Genomic DNA, 18,091 nt, shown 5'->3' on the forward strand with positions numbered 1-18,091 from the left:
TTGAAAATGCAGGAGGCCAATGCTCAGACTGGAAAAATAAAGAACTGGTATGCTTCTCACACACACAGGCCATGTCTGGCACAAATATTCTCCCCTCCTCCAGCGTGCCAATAGGCCCTTCCCTGCCATTTCAGCTCCCCCTCTTCTGCCACCAAAATGTAATACAATAGGGTATCTAATGGCTAAGACTGAGCAGCATACACATCTATAAAAAGGCACTGACATTAAGGTTATGCATCTTTCATTGCTTTCCCCCCCGTTTCCCCCACTCCATTCCGTTTTTCCCTTTTCTTCTATTTCCTCTCCTTCTTCCCCCGTCCCTCTTTCCTTGCTTCCCTTGCTATTTTTCATATGAACTCCCAGGTCCACTGGGGGAATCCTCTGGCTGGTGCAGGATGTCCACTGAAGCCCATATATGCTGTGCTAGTCCACTGCAGCCCAGGTTTTCCTTCTTTAGGTTCCCTCCACTCCCATCCCAGGCAGTCTCCTGCTGCCCAGAGCAGGGCCTTTTCTTGAACTTCCAAGCCTCCCAGGCTCTGGCACAGAGCAGAAGTGGTCTGCAGGTTGTAGATAGGTGGCTGGTGTGGCATACTGCCATAGATACCAGTATATCATACCAGCCCATTTTGAGCTCTGAATGAGGGTTCTTCCCATAGAAGGCAATACCATTTTTGTGAAACTGCAAATGTCATGTTCTCATGTCCTTCTAAACAAATACATATAAAAAAAGGACAGGGCCACAGTTCTCTGGAATAGCCAAAGAAATCAATATGACAAAATTGTTCCACGTAGGCCTATTTAAAAAACACATTCCCAAAACCTTTGAATAAGATGACGAACAACAGTCCTATACAGGGGGGGCCAACCTGTGGCTCCGGAGCCGCACGTGGCTCTCCAGAGGTTAATATGCGGTTCCTTGCATAGGCGCTGACTCCAAGGCTGGAGCTACAGATGCTAACTTTCCAATGTGCCGGGGGGGGGGGGGGGGTGCTCACTGCTCAACCCCTGGCTCTGCCACAGGTCCTGCCACCACTCCACCCCTTCCCCCAAGGCCCCTGCTCCTTCCCCTGAGCATGGCATGCCCTTCCCCCTCCCCACCAGAGCCTCCTGCGCACTGCAAAACAGGCATGGGGAAGGCACTGATGGACAGGGCTGCTGGTGGGCAGGAGGAATGGAGGGCTGGAGGCGGGTAGCGGATGGGAAGCTGCTGACATATTACTGTGGCTCTTTGGCAATGTTCATTGGTAAATTCTGGCTCCTTCTCAGGCTGGCCACTCCTGGTCCAATAATATCAGAGATGTACCATGCAGGACATGTAAGGCATAAGTGACGCTAGTTTGACTTAAATTGGGTTAAAAATCAACATAGCTGAACTGGTATTTAGACCAGGCCTTTCCATAATTTTTTACCATGCAGAATGGATTTTAAAACCTCTTGAATTGAGATAGAATCTCCCTATTCCCGGTGGAAACCTACAAGCTCGAAGACTCCTCCAAATATGGGCCCACACAGCAGACGCTTGAGGTGCAGTTGATGAGGCTCAGTGCTAACAGAGCACTCTCCGCTCTCCTGCTGACCCCCAAAGAGGCAAGTGGGGTCCAGGCTAGAGAACGGGTGAAGACTGGACAGATCAGGGGGAAGAGTGGACAAGACATCCCCTCTTGGTCCTATGGAGACGCCCTCCCCATCACCAAAAAACAATGATCTTTAAAATAGCATCTCCCTTCGGCATCTGTGTGAAGCAGCAACCAAAAAAAAAAAAAAAGAATCCCTGGTAAAGTCTCTGAAGGCACGACCCTGGCAGGGAGGTGGCCAGGAATAAAGACTGACAGATACATAGGGGTATGTGTCATGACCTTTTCTGTGGGCCAATGGTAGCAGTCAAAGCCCTATTTCCCCTTAACCTATAAAATGAGGCATGGAGAGGGGCACAAAAATCATGCCAAGAATTCCCACACAGACCTTCCTCCAGATTCCCACAATGAACTCAGTGAGAGTTCTGCCACAGAATCCTAATGGGATCAGAATCAGGTCCTTAAAAACAGGAATTTCTACTCTAATAGAAAAGGATCAAGCCTTGCCTTGCTGAAAACAAAGGAACTAACGCAGAGTGTCCTGAGCTGCAAATCATATAGAAGCTTAGCGAGTGTGCTGGCGTATGTTTATACTGAAAACACTGGCATGCCTACATGTGTACACACACAGACACTGCATTGCTATCTGGGGCCAATAATCGCCTAATGATGGAAATGGTCATATGTCCACATTGCTGACCGATCTAAACGGATCAATCTCAATAATACTGGCCAAGAGGTCACGTTGACTTGAGAATTGACTCCGGCAGTCATGGAAGGAATCATGTTTGGATGATTCCCCTCCTATACTTTGGGGCAGGGACACTAGAGAGAGGGGCAAGGTATTTATTCATGTCTCCTCTCCAAGGGCTCAAATAGGAGGATGGGCCACAGCCTACCTGAAAATACCAAATCAAAAACATTTTATTTAGAAACATGGTTACACAATCCAGCAGGTATAGAAGCATACACGGATTGTGCTGTTAATACATATTCTGTAGTAAGCCATAGCTATTCCAAGGGTGTTACATAAATATGACTCTACATAATATACTATACATATTATGCACAGACCATAAAGGGTTTCTTTACTCTCTCTCACAAAGTAAAGACAGGAGGGCTAGGCCTGTCTCCAGCATCCTCTCCCAGCATTTTCAACACTCCTACACCCACCACATTAAAGTCATAGGCTCAAAGAAATGTAGGGCTGGAAGGGACCTCAGGAGGTCATCAAGTCCAGCCCCATGTGCTGAGGCAGGACCAAATAAACCTAGGCCATCCCCATCAAATATTTGTCTACTGTTCTTAAAAGTCTGCAGTGAATGGGATTCCACAACTTCCCTTGGTAATTTATTCTCCTTTTAGGTAGAAAGTTTTTCCTAATATGTAAAATAAATCTCCCTTTGCTGCAGATTAAGCTCATTGTTCTCCATGTCCACTGAAGGTAGGACAAAAGTAATTGAACACCTTCCTCTTCATAACAGCCCTTATCCCCCCTCAGTCTTCTCTTCTCAAAAAGAAGCATGCCCAATTTTTGTAACCTTTCCTCATAGGTCAGGTTTTCTAAACCTTTTACCATTTTTGTGGCTCTCCCCTGGACTCTCTCCAATTTGTCCACATCCTTCTGGAAGTATGTTGCCCAAAACTGGACATAGTACTCCAGCTGAGGCCTTACCAGTGCCAAATAGAGAGGGACAGTTACCTCTCATGTTTTACAAACAACACTCCTGTTAATACACACCAGAACAATAGCCTGTTTTGCAACTACATCATACTGTTGACTCATTCAGTTTGTGATCCAGTATAGCCCCCCCGATCCTTTTCTGCAGTATTCCCCATTTTGTTGCTGTGCATTTGATTTTTCTTTCCTAAATGCAGTACTTTGTATTTGTCTTTATTGAATTTCATCTTGTTGATTTCAGATCACTTCTCCAATCTCTCAAGGCCATTTTGAATTCTAATCCATACTCCAAAGTGCTTCCATCCCCTCCCAGCTTGGTGAAAACCACCAATTTTGTAAGCACATTCTCTACTCTATTATCCAATATAATATAATATCTTATATAATTAAATATTAAATAGTACCAGACCTAGGATTGATTCAAGGGACCCCACTAGATACGTCCCCCTAGTTTGACAGCAATGTACAACATTCTTGAAGTTAACAAAAAGCCACACACAATGACTTTCTACCTTCTTCCATCTCTTTCAGGGTCTACTTCACTATCTGAGAACAATATCTGGATTAGTATTCTCATAGCAACACTTCCAGCAAGTTGATGGTCCATTGCTTTACTTCTTACCAACTACTGCAAGTGCTGGTGAGTTCAGCTTCCTGTTCTTCAAATATAGACACATTTTCCATATGCGACCTCTGACCTTCCATCTCGTGTCCATAACATAGCACTCACCTGCTTTGGCTCACTTAGTCTTTCTTGTCTCCCTAACAGTCTAAAATCCTTTATATTTAAGGCAGAGCCTTCTTAAAGCATTACAATGAGTACATAAACTCATCTCTCTTTAAGCCCCAACTCAGACTTGAGGCAGACAGGATTTTTAATGATGTTCCTCAGCTGGCATACAACAGAGTATGTCACAAATTATACCAAGGCCTCACACATCCCATAAATAAAAGAATTTATTTACAGGCACTGGGTTTATACACACAGAAAAATAGAGTAAAATTTTTAAAAAAAGTTTACACTTCACTGTATGCTTAGGTATAGTCCCTACCTAAGTTTATTTTCTTAACAAAGAGAGCTGATGGAAATATAGATAAGCCACTAAACTTTCACAGACAAGAATTTTTACCCTTAATAAGAGGTACTTCTCTTTCATGAGCAGCCAATACTGTCAATATTCCTTTTTAGCTACACCTTGACTGACTTTTTGAATCCAGGCTGGGCATATACAGGGAATTAACCTTTTGATGTCCAATGTGGATTGCCTAAAACAATATTCTGTTCGCCTGCCCCCTGCACCTGAACAAACATCTTCAGGAACACTATTATTTAGGTTTCACTGGTACAGAACATTGTCTCTTTGATCAACAATGACTTCCACTGTGATGTTTTTGAGCACATAATGAATACAGCTGGGGGAATATGAACTACTGAATACGTAGACACCCGCTTCCCTTTTGAAATGCATTTTTAAATTTTTTTTTAGTCCCAAACATTGTATTTAAAAAGTGATCAAAAGAGCTGAATTTTTTGAAGCTCTTAGATATACAACTACCTACTTTCTATTACAGGCACACTAATTTAGGCCCAAATTTAGGATTAAAGAGGAAAAAAAGATCATCAAATCAGAGGTCCCTGAACAAGGTGCTACAAATTCCCTCCTCAAACTGAAATAGCTACCAAAAGATGTTACCTGTAACAAACACCTATGTGCTGTACTGCAACCTATAGATCCTTTACAACAGTGGAAGAGGTTCAAATGTACTAAGGTCCAGAATAAGAAGAAAAAGCATTCCTAGCTATATTAAGATATATGCTAACCAGGGTAAACCTGATGTGGGCATGGGAGGAGAGGGAGGAGGAAGACATTTAAAGCAGTTCCAAAACCACTGCTTGGCCACCTATCAGTATATAATATAGTATATAGAGCCTGGTCACAAGATTAGAACCCATGAAAGTCATCATTAAGACTAATGCAAGATAGCAATTTCCCTATGTTATTCCAAGGATTAGGGAAATTTGAAGGGAAATATTAAGTTTAAGCTTGAACCTCAACTGAAGTCTTTCACATTTACAGACCCCTCAGAACATTCAAATGAAGGAACTCAGGAACGAACACCCGTGTGAAATGATACTTTGTGGAAACAGAAAGCCACTTGGGTAAAAATCTCACCCTGCCTGTTTGCTGAGAAAACAAAATCTTTAGGAGACCTCATGAACAAGGCTATTAAAAAGAAATGGAGAAACAGCCAGCAGAAGGAACTCTTAGAAATTGAAAAAGGAGCCTAAAATGCCACCAAACTTACTGCCGTACAATACAAAGCTTGAAACAACTGTCAAGTGATGCATCATTTTATGGGCAAGGTTCAAACGACGTACAAGAGCAAAGTAGCAACTTTTGGTTACCAACAGCAAATGTCTCAAGAGCCAGATCATAAAAGGAGTACTCTCTACCACTTGGCCAAATCAAAGCTCCAGTTAACTGGAATGAAGATTCATACACAGACAGACAAATGCCCTTGATCTTGTTATTGTGCTGAAAGGATAGCATTCTCTAGATCAGTTGGCCTCATGGGCAGCTCGCTCCCTCAAAATTGGATGCAGTCCAGCCGAAAGGCCGACTTAAAGGAAATTGCATACCTCTTTGCCAATTCTCCCTTCGCAGCCAAATCAGTGAAGGTGGCTAGACCTCTCTCAAGTAAGCAAGAAGAGGAGGAAATAGAAATGTCAGACACATGACTTCAGGCAGCATCAGACCAAGAGACTTGGAGACAAGATGCAGCAGGCCATGTCAGTATGGACAACATTAAGTAAAAGACTATGATGACATACTGACACTCAGTCAAACCTCATTAATTCTTTTGTATTTGAGCCTGCCTTAAAGGCTTTGAATCTATTCCACTGTTTCTGTTTCTATGGCAAGTCAAAAGCCTCTTTCCCTAAATGAGCTTTTGTCTTTTACTTTTGCTGTTTATCTTGAAGAGTGCTTTTATCAGCCTATGATCACATTCCACATGTATTCGGATCAGCATAAACACAGCCATGAAGATAACAGGCTGGTATCAGAGGAAGAAAGTTTTATTATTTGTGGAACAATTAAGACATCACTATGACTACTTTTTAGATTATTTCTTCCAGTTTGTGACACGCCAGGTTATACGATTCCATTTATATCCAGTTTGTGATTTCCCTTTACTCTGAAAAAAACTCCCATTGTAATAATCAGTTCCAAGCTCCTGTCTGCTCTTCAGTTTCAGCATCAAAGCTTTCCCTCAAGTTGTTAAAGTATTCTCCTACCGCTCAAAACTCTAACTTTGAATATGGAGATTCTGACAGTCTAGCTTTTTATATCTATCACCAGGATAGTTGAGGTTGGAGGTTTACAAATCACTTGAGCGTGAGACAAACAGGACCATCTTCACAATTATGGAAAAAGATATATTTGCTAAGTAACTTGCCATTTACTGACTTGCTTTTCTTTTTGGTATGCTTACCCTTTAGGATTATAGTGTAGTACTGCAAGTAGCAACGTTTAGCAACATTCGGCACCAATAAAAATAGCGCATTTATATTTTGCATGCTCATGTAGATTAAGAACGGTTTATTAATTTTAATGGTCATGATTTATGTACCTTGTGGCCAAAATATGGTACCTAAAGTACAGATTTATTAAAAAGACAGCAGCACAGAAAAAGTTATATTGGAATAATCTATAATCTGTTTACAGTATATGAATGATTTGCTGTTCCTTCATAAGGCATGTAGGAAGTCAGCACTCCTCAATGTGTAAAGTATTTCCATGTGCTTAAAGCATGAGCTTTCCAAAGAAAACAATGACTGAGAAAATTATTATTCTTTATTTCCCTGCCAGCTGTTTTTTGGAATTTTTCTCCCAGCCACCTTCTTTCTTTCAGTCAGATCTCTCCCTATTGCTCACAGTAACACCTACTCAAGGAACGCAGCAAAACCAAGGACATTTTCATGGTTAGGAGACTTAGTAATGAGATGATCCAGTTTCTTATCTCAGACTCATTTAAATTACATTTTCTTAAGGGCTAGTCACTACCATAACTATACTGGTATAACCAAAAATGGCCATACTAAGGGGTTGTATCATTCTAAGAATAATACTTTCTAAACTGATATTGCTATATGACACAAAAACTGTGTAGACAAGCCCCCAGCCTGACATGCACTTCTATACAACTATTCTGTCTGGGGGTTCCCTGGTCCCCTTCCAGACACTAAGGGTTTGTTCACATGAGACAGTTGCACCAGTTTAGCCTAACGTGTGATTTCAAACCAATTTAGTTAAACCAGTGCAAGTCTGCACAGACAGGACACTCTTATTTTGTTTAAAACCAGCTGTCTCTCAATACAGAAATCCTGGGGATAGATCCTTAGCTCACGTAAATTAATATGGAAATTGAAGTCAATGGAGCAATGAGGATCTGCCCCATGGCCTATATACAAAGTTGCACCAGTTTAACTAAATTGGGTGTAACTTTTCTTTATGGACACCATTACATCAGTTTAAATCTGTCCTGCATTGGTTTAGGTTGCCCCCGTTAAGTAAAATAATAAAAATATGGTATGATTTTAGTAGGTTTTAGGCCTTGGCCAGGAAGTGTTCTTAGCAATTTTGCAAGACTGATTTATAGATCTTTTGCATGATAAATGAAAGTATTTGTACAGTCCTGTGTCTATTGGCTAAAATAATTAAGAGTAATGCTCACAGCCCTGTTGATGTTGAAAAGTGTTTTGCAGAAGAAGGCAAGTATTGACACCCCAACCTTTATCGACACCCCAACCTTACAGTTGAGTAGGCTGAGGCACAGAGATGAAGTGAGTTGAATAAGATCACAAAGCAAGTCAGCAGAGGGAGAATAGAACCCAGGTCTCCTGACTCCCAGTCTAGTTCCCTTTCCCCAGATTATGCTGCCTGACCAGCAGAGAGCATTCCTAGGGGATTATCAGGGACACAGGTGGCAAAGCTATTTGGTATCCCCCTGCTGCCAGGCATCCACATATCATTTTACGAGGTCTACCATTTTACACTTTTCAGTCTTTTTTTCCTTTTCAACTGGAATGCAAGACAACAATCCTGCAATCACACAGTGCAAGATCACTTTAATGGGGCGCCATGCAGGCACAAGGGCTAATGAGTCTCCACACAGGTCCACCCATGCCAATCCAATTGTACAAGTGGGCCTTAAAATGCTTAAGACATTTTCTAAGCAATTGAAAAAATAGCTCATGTAGATTACTCTGCGTCAGTAAAAAGAACTAGGAACATCTTTAGTTCATTGTAGTGGTAGCTTCATAAAATTCATTAGATCCAAAAGTTACAAGGCAATTCTGTAGATCAACTCAACTTGCAAGAGATCCTGTGTTCAATTCCCAGTTAAACCCTCACACAGGTAGGGAATACGGTTGTACCTGTGTTATGGAGGTGATCGGATTACACAGTCCCTTCTGGCTTTAAAAGCTAGGAAATAAACATCTATGAACAGTACTTTAGGATTAATGAATGGCATTTTCAAATTATCCTGCAATCTATTTTTGATAGATTTTCTCCCAGAGAATATTTGCTTCTCCTGAAAATGTTTTATTAATAGATTTTGTCCATCTCTACAGTGAGCTGCTCTTCCTGGGAAACCAGTGGAATAGCTGCAGCTATGGCTATTCTGACGTTTCTGCTCAATAGTCTAATAAACACAGGTCCAAATTCTGCTCACTTTACTCACCCGAGTAGTGCCATTAGCATCAATGGCCTATATAACTTAACTCCAGTGGCCAAGATAAGCCTGGTATACATTGCTTTGTCAGCTAAATACAATAAATTCAAGAGTACAGCTCTCTTCTGAAAAGTGAGAGTATACATGGCATCTTCTTTCTCAGCAGATCTACTCCTTGTGTCCCTTCACAGGTAGACCCACTGACTTTGGTGAAACAAATATATATTTTATTGTTTTTCACTCCTACAGAGCCAACTGTAACTAAGTGAGTGTGATAAGAGTTTTGTTTACTCAGTTCCAGTCATTACAGGTGTGCCAACTCATTGGCCCATATACATACTAATATATGTATATAAACAAATACCACTTTGACAGCAGTAAGGGGCCTTGAAGTGGGCATAAATGTAATTTACACTGCCAGAGCACTGTAAACGTGCACAATGGTAAAGGAGAATCAGGCCCTTTGTCTTTAGCAGGCTTGCATAGGTGTAACAAGAAGTCTTAATTTGGACTACCAGGTCCTTATCATATTACAGTACTAGTGAGGGATAAACTGAACAGCTCAACTTTCCGAGTCCAGGCTAAGTTTGCATGGCTGGTGTGAGGGGACATTTTTATATTCGTAAAACACCACTTTTGACATGGAAACAAAATGAGGTAGTGAAAATCATAGAATCATAGAACTGGAAGGGACCTCGAGAAGTCTGTAGTCCAGTCCCCTGCAATCAAGGCAGGATTAAGTATTTATCTAGACCATCCCTGACAGGTGTTTGTTCAACCTGCTCTTAAAAATCCCCAATGATGGAGATTCCTAGGCAATTTATTCCAGTGCTTAACCACTCTGACTGCGTGGGTCAGATAGTTCAGTGTGGTAACATAGTTCAAAACATTTAAATGCAGAACCTCATGATGCCATTTTTTATAGTTACTTTTCAGATTAGAACCACTCTTTCACCTTAACTGCAAACCAACATAAGGTAATAAATACCATCATTTGCAGTGGTTTATATACTTTTTCACCTAACCTTTGGGGGGGGAAAAAAAACTTCATTAAGTCAACATGAAACACCTAATGTTTAAACACTTTGATATATCAGCAGCTATATAGTAATCACAGAACTAATTAATTATCTAAGACACTGGTTTGTAGGTTGGCACACACAGAATATGATCTGATGACTGATTGCTTTTAAATACAGTATATCTAGCTTACACTTCAAAAAACCAGTGAAAAACATTTAAATGCAGCTATGCGTGTATCTGCCTGAACCCTCACAAAACATTTATTTAATTATTTTTTTAAAAAGCCACTTCCCCACCCTAAACTTTGTCTGTTGTTGCTAAATTTCTTCCATCAGGATATTCAAAACCCACAAGCATGTTGCTACATATTGGATACATATTTCAAGATGTTATAGGATATACATAGCATTTAAGTCATGGGATTCTTCAGACAAATGGTAAAATACTTAGAATACAACCCTGAAGTACCACATTGTAACCCACCATTTAATTTTTGCAGATATAATAAAACTTATGAATTCTGCACCAATGTATTGTTTCTTTAATGAGGGTTGAGTTGTGAAGGTCAGAATTTCCCTTTCCTCTCTGGCTTCTCGAAGTTGGTGTCCTGCTTCCCAGATCACTGCAGTGTTTGTTGCGGTTAATAAGGACATCCAATGCTGCAGTTTCTAATAATGTAACATGCACCATTTTTCTCAGCATGTTTTTCCTTATACTAGAGAGCACAAATATAAGGCCCAATTGTAACAGTGCTGAACTCCCAGAATTCCAAACAGAGCCAATGGGACCTGCAAGTGCTCAATGCCTTTAAAAAACAGCTCCATAGGAACTGTTCTGAAGAGAGCCACTTTTACCTGCTTTGGCCAGCGCACAAATCAATATCACTTCACGTTCTGTTTACTCTCCTACGGCAGCAATTGGGTCTTCCATCTCTGCTGTGTTTTTTCACATGCAGGATTAACTGCCCTTCGGAACAGCCACTAGATTCCTCCACCTCCCAGAGTTCACAGTAAGACTCTGTAGCATAATGACTGCACTTTTAGACTCTAGAAACGGCTACGGTAGCTGCTAGTCAGATTGAGGTCTATTAGCCTGATTTTGGAAGGTGCTGAGCACCTACAAATCCCATTGATTTCAAAAAGGGGTTGTGAGTGCCCAATAACCGAAAATCTGTCTGTCAAAGAGTGCACCTCCTCATGGCTGGGTGTGGCATAGCAAGCTCTCTCCTCTCCAGTGCCGCCTGCTGACAGTCATTTTGGCCCCACAGCAGTCCCAGTCTTCTCGAAACTCGGCCATCTGCCCAGGTCACCATTTTGTTACCCCAGAAGGTCAACAAACAGCTAGAGTACTTACAACTTACAAAGTCTTTGTCTCCAACTTTGGGCTCTTTGGGCCTTGCATGCTCTTTGTTCAAGGCTTCCCAATGTTCTCATCCCCTTAAATCTGGGGACTTACCACCACCTTCCCTGGTGGCTAGTAGGGGAACCGAGGCCCTCTCCCCACCCCCTCTCCACTGGGTTCCAGCCCAAGGTCACTTTAAGTGAGAAGGCAAGGTCTCTCTATTCTGACCCACCCCTGCTTCTACCCAGAACCTCGTTAGATTCATCCTACTCTCAAGGTCAGGACTTGCAGGGCTTTCCCCTGGAATCCCCCAATAAATCTGAGACTAAAAGCACAAACTTAAACCATCTTCCATCCTCCACAGGCTTGACCTTTCATGCCTCAAGTTCCACAGGCTGTTCCTCCACTGATTACCTCCCAGGGCCCCACTCCCTAAAAATCCAGATCCTCCCCTTTTATCAGGGCTTATCACTGGAGCCTACTCCATTCCCAGTGGCTGCTTCATCTCTCTCCTGGTGCTCTGTGAGACTTGTCTAGTCAGGAAATGGCTAGGGCCAATTCTCTCTCTAGGCTTCCGCCTTGAGCCTGCCAGTCTGTCCACTCTCTAGTCCCAAAGCATGACCAGAGAGTTCCTTCCTCTCCTCCCTGCAGCCCCCTTCTGCTCCAAACTTCCTTTCTTTATCCTAACCACCCAACTCCCTCCCCAGCTGAGCTTCATCTCTAATTGTGCCTGGCTCACCCTTCACATGCAATCAGGTCAGGTTGCTTGAGCTCTCAGGCCCACATTATCCTTTCATTTCCTGCATGGGGTACACAACCCATCATACTGGCCCATATAAATTAATTTACAAACTCCAAAACAAACACCCTTACACTGTATTTAACTCTGAAAACCCTAATACTAGACAACAGAAGAGAGGAAAGTTATGATATTTAAGTGTCACCTTCTGTTCCAAACAGCAACAATAAATCTATATTCAAACATTTTACATTTGCAGAAGCCTCATTTGTTTCAAAGAGGTACTTGTAAACACTATGCTCATGTTCGGGAAGTGGAAAATTTACTTAGTTATTGATGTCAGACATTTCAAAATGGCTTAGCCCAAGAAACACCAAAATTAAATAATGTTCACTGAACACTAGTCAGAATTTGCATATTCTCTGCTCTACTCCCACAGACAAAGTTATATCCTGCTGGAAGGTAAACAAAAACTTCCTTCAAGAGCTGAACACTCAACAAAAAAGGACCACATCTCAACAGAAACACAAATGGAACATTAAGGCTTTGTCTATATTGAGATTTTGCCCCCATTTCAGTAGTTGATGACTAGACTTTGAAATAGTTGCAGGCATTGAAAATCCTAGCACAGTGTGGCTTGGTGGAGAGAGCACTGGACTGGAGCTCAAGAGATGAGGGATCTATTTCTAGCTCTGCTACTGGGCAACCTGGGACAAGTCACTTCATCTCTGTGCCTCAGTTTCCCCATGGATACAATGGTATAAAGATGCTTACATTCTTTATAAAGCACTTTGATATTTACTGATAAAAAGCACTATATAAGAGCTAGGAACAACTAATAAATATAATAGCATAGAGGAGGACAGCTGTAATTATCCCAGTCATTGCAGGAAGACAAGATGCAAGGGATGGGGCTTAATTAAGCTGCAACACTATTAACTCATCTGGAAACTATCCAACAATAATTCATACAGTGCAGGTTATCGTAACTTCCTTAATCCTTACTTTCACAGGTTAACTTTGACCTCCCGCCCTTCCTCCGGGGCGCTCACTTAAGGTTTCAGGATCCCAGCTGACAGCTCTTTTGGGCAGAGACCTGCGTCTCCCCTTCCAGGCTTGCAGTCTCTTTGCACCTCACTGTGCCTGTCCCAGCAGGTCTGATTGGGATCCAGCACCTGTGGTTAACCTTTCTCCAGGAGTTGCAACAATGTGTACAAGTTAGCAACCAGCCTTCACAAAGCAAAATACTTTTATTCTTAGGGTGCATTCATTATCAGGGTAAAAGTGTTGCAGAGAAAACATGTGAAAACAATAAAAACATCCTGTACCCATGCTAAAACTTTACCAGAGATTACTCATCAGTTCTAAGGGGTCCCGATAAGCCAAAGTCTTTCCAACCCTTCCACAACAGTGCCCTCCCCTCAGCTCCCCTTGGAGCGAAGGTCCCATCCACTTGCTGAATCAAAAAAGGTCCTGTGCCAGTTTAAACTCAGTCTTTATGCCAAAAGCCCTTTCTTTGTCAGTTACTCTCTGGAAAATTCAGTCTGAACCAGTATATGCAAGTCTCCCCAGGGAGTGGTACCTCTCCAGAGGAGTTTACAAACCAGAGTGATTCATCTTAATCAACCCCCCACACACACACATACTGTTTTTAGTTCCTGGAGGAACTATGGTAACCCTCCCTCCACTCCCCCATAAAACTGCATATAATCCCTGCCCACAGTGATAACAAACCATCCATAAACTTAACACAATATGGTCCCCAAAGATATCGCACGTGATTGCAATATCTATCACAGTTACCACCTAGTGAGGGGCTGCCATCAGCCCCCAACCCCTCTCCACTGCTGGTACCTAGCCTGTCACTGAGACCCCAGCACCATCCCCTTGCTTGAGGCTTAAGGGGCTAGGGAAATGGAATTGACAGTCTCTAGGAGCTCCAACGCCATACCCCAGCTTCTTGAGGGGATGTCTTCCCCGTTAATCCACTTCTCACTCTGGTTTATCAGGGAACCAGACCCTGTATGGAACTGGACACCTGCCAGCTGCTAAATTATGACACCTTGAACCTTAACTCTTCACTTACCTCCCTGGATCCCTACGCTGCTGTGGGGAATGTGAAGAAAACCACTTCATGCTGGCCAATCAGGTAATGAGGGAAAATTCTTTCCCAGTCCCCAAAAAGGTGACTAGTGCAATGCCCACAGCAAATCAAAAACCTGTTGCTATACTAATCCCAGCTGTGGGAGCTGAAGCTCCGGTCAGAAGGTCAGGGCTCATATCCCTCTACTGAGTTCACAGGGGCCTATGGCTAACCTGAGCTCCACTGGCCTGCCCACCAGCCCAACTGATGCTCCCTTCCCACCCCCCCAGCCATCTTCCTCTCCCAATGCCAAGGAATGAGGGAGATTCCTCCTTTTACTTGCCATTCCAGACACAGAGTCATTGTATTTGAGGTTGCAGGGGTGTATTTGCTCTGATGAAGCTCACCCCTCAAAACTAGCATAAACTCCACTCAAGCAAATCTTTATTTTCCCTGTCTATACTTGGGGTTCACATAGGTGCATCTAGTCAATGGCTGGCCTCTGATTGCTGCATTTGGACTGAATTTGCAACCTTGACAAGGCCTAAATTAATATTTAAAGTGCCTATTATATAGAGGACAAAATTAGCCTGTTATCCCTCTAACAAAAAAGGGTAGAAAAGAATCAATAGATAGAATATCTTGTCTGCTAAAGGGCTATTGTGTTATTTCACTCATGTCAACAACAACAAAATTCCAAACTCATTCACATGCTCATGATTTGATCTGCCACTGGAAAAGAAAATCATTTCTTACTTCAATGTAAAAGATCACTAATTCTTAGGCACTGCTGCATGAAGTGCTCAGAGTTTTAAGATGGCTCATCAAATGGCCATCTAAATTTCCAGACCATTTCTTCACTCCCTCCTCCATAGACTATTAGTTCTATTACCTGGATTGGAATTATCACCAATTAATAATTAGTGCCCAAACAGATGTGAACTCTTCTCTTGAAAACGCCAGTCACAAGTTCTCAGTTGCACACTAACGTAAATTGAATCTAGATATATTAATGGCAAAGGGTTCATATAGTACCACTTTGAACACAACAGATGTCTCACATACTAGATTACAGGCAAAGGGCTCACAGAGGACACCTTCCCAAATTTACTGAGATATCCAGTTCTTAACTTTGAGTCAGTATCTATTCACTCTTAAGTATCAATAAAGATAGTGAAGTGTAAAGAAATCTTAGAGTCAAATAATCTGTATTATTAACTAATCTATAAATACCAGCCTTTAACTTTAAAGAAGCAGTCTTTAAACCAATTATCTGCAGTGTTGTTATAGAATAATGGGATAATCTTTTAACCCACAGGAACAGTTTAACATTAAGACATAACAATTGATATTGGACTAAAGTAATTAAATCATAATCTCCACACAATGTATTTTTGCTACAGGGAATCTACAAAAATGTGTTATAACAAGCCAGACACACCCTTCAGTGCTGAACGAAAAGGTTTACGCATAACACAATATATTTTTCCCCAAATCAACTAGAGTTAAAGAGGGTGGAGGAAAGGGAAGTAACCCAGGATGCTCTACGAACATCCCAAGACACACTGTCCTCTTCAGAGAGTTTTGTTTTTTATTTAGTTGATTAAATAATAGACAAAGTGAGGGTAATTATTAATGGAGGAGTATATTCAAGGCAAAGGAGAAGAGCGAGCTTTTATGGCTGCAAAGGTATGAACTACTAACAAAAGGAACCTTATTAAGTGATCTAAAAGCTTTGCAAAAGCCCCACTCAGAGGCTTTCACAATAGTAACTCCTTAAGGACTCGATCCTGCAAAGAGCTGAGCAATTTGGCCCTGATCCAGCAAAGCATTTAAGCGTGTATTTAAACTTTGAACAATGAAATCAATGGGACTACTCAAGTGCTTAAAATTAAGCATGCACTTAAGTGTTTTTCTGGATAGGGGCCAAAGTGGTCATCACCTTCCAGGATTAAGGTTTAAGCGGGGGCTAACAAATACTATAAAAAGGAGTGTTCCTTACCTATCTCCATGCAAGAAATCCACACACCATGAGCAGAGTGGAGATTGAAAACAAGACACAGATTAATTCTGCCTGGCATGCATCTAATGAAGAAATCAAATCCGTCTGAACTGTTTCTGCCTGAAGATAGACCAGCTGAAAGGAATAGCAAAGGAAGGAAACTAGATTGATTCCCTAAAAAATAAATCTTTTACTGTTTAGGCACATTTTAAGAGCACGTCTTAAAAACAAGAAAAGATGACAACAACGACGACCAGTAACAATGACCATTTATGAACATAATCACATGCCACACAAATGGATGCAAGTACTTGAAACACAACACGTAACTATCTAGATCTGTAGACAGGGGCAAACTACTGTAAATGATCGGATTAGGTTTAATCCTCCCAATTCACATAATGCCATATATCTGGGAAACTCTGACGGAACACAAATTATTAAAAAGTATTTGGAGGAATTTTTTTTGGGGGGGGGGAAGGGAGGGTAGAGAGACTTGGAGCACAAACTTGGTACTGGCTCCAAGAACTATAAAAAAACAACACAGACTGGAAAACAGAAGCAGCCATTGAACATCTGCTGGAACCTGAAGCAACAGAGGTAATAACCAAGTACAGTTAATTTGGCCTTAGTTGAAGTCTAAGTTAAAACCACATCCCAACAAAATGTAAAATAAGAATGTTATTTCTAATTAGAACAATGTTGTGAGGGTAACACCACAAGAACATTATTTCTTCACACTTGCTATGCTCAGTTTACTACTGAAATGCATTTCAATGGTGACCTAAACATCCTATGTCACCAGGCAGGAGGATTCATTCTTGAGAATTATTGATCTGACTACTCCTTCCTGTGACTTCTCTGCTTCAGGACAGCATGTCACTCACACTAACCTTGAACTAATTACAGTACAAGATGACAGCACTCAGAATGAAATGCTTGTAATATTCAGACCAAGTTAAGAGAATATTGTTGCCATGATTTAGACAGAGAAAAGCCAGGACACTGAAAACTTAAGGGTGAAATTCCTACCTTAGCTCACACTGTCATACAAGGAGAAGATTGACGATAGGAGATGCAGCATGGGACCAGTGGACAGGACACTAGTCTGGGACCCAGGAGCCCAGATTCTATGATCTTCTGTATGACCTTGGGCAAGTCATTTCACACTCTGTGCGTCAGTTTCCTTTCCCACCCTTTATCTTGCATACTTAGTCTGTAAGCGTTTTGAGGTAGCAACTGTCTCTGTGTGTACTACTATATTACTAGGAATAAATACTATTAGTATTATAAAAATAAAAAAACACAGATGTGCCAGGAATTGGGCTCATTATGCAGCGACAATGCAGTAGAGCTATATATTTCCCCTGTTCAAAAAGAAAAAAAAACTCTCCTCTCCCACCCATACTAGGGATCTAACATTATTCTATGCAGAGAACCTGGATTTGTGCTGGAAATCACTTTAGATAAGCTATTACCAGCAGGACAGTGGGGTGGGAATAGGTATTGTTTCATATTCTCTGTGTATATATAAAGCCTGCTGCAGTTTCCACGATATGCATCTGAGGAAGTGAGCTGTAGCTCACGAAAGCTTATGCTCTAATAAATTGGTTAGTCTCTAAGGTGCCACAAGTCCTCCTTTTCTTTTTGCGAATACAGACTAACACGGCTGTTACTCTGAAATCTGACATCTGATTCCTCAGTTCTCCAGTTACCTGCCCAGGAAGTGCCCTGAAGAGGTGAGCGGTTCTATAGGAAATGACAAGGTATTTAGACAGACAGACAGACAGACAATCTAGTTTCAGGTACTTAATTTTTTAACTGCATGAAATTGCCTCCAAAGAACTTCACTCCTGGAGAGCAGCAATCCTCGAGTAGACGGGTCAGGGAACCATCATAAAAATGGGGT

General features: G+C 41.6%; 1 protein-coding gene across 7 annotated transcripts in view; it reads right to left on the minus strand.

Annotated features, from left to right (window-relative positions):
• The window catches only part of MNAT1 (MNAT1 component of CDK activating kinase), a 187,125-nt gene that overhangs the window by 83,387 nt on the left and 85,647 nt on the right, over nt 1–18,091 (minus strand). Inside the window, exon 7 of one of the 7 annotated variants that reach the window (XM_073349931.1) lies at nt 16,151–16,317. The exons of the other annotated variants lie outside the window; for them this stretch is intronic. Within the exon in view, the coding sequence (XP_073206032.1) occupies nt 16,183–16,317 (135 nt within the window). The 3' untranslated portion in view covers nt 16,151–16,182. Of the gene's footprint in view, nt 1–16,150; nt 16,318–18,091 lie in introns of those variants that run through there. 7 annotated transcript variants of the gene reach the window in all.

Source organism: Lepidochelys kempii, chromosome 6 (assembly GCF_965140265.1).
Source record: "Lepidochelys kempii isolate rLepKem1 chromosome 6, rLepKem1.hap2, whole genome shotgun sequence".
NCBI classification, from domain to species: Eukaryota; Metazoa; Chordata; order Testudines; family Cheloniidae; genus Lepidochelys; species Lepidochelys kempii.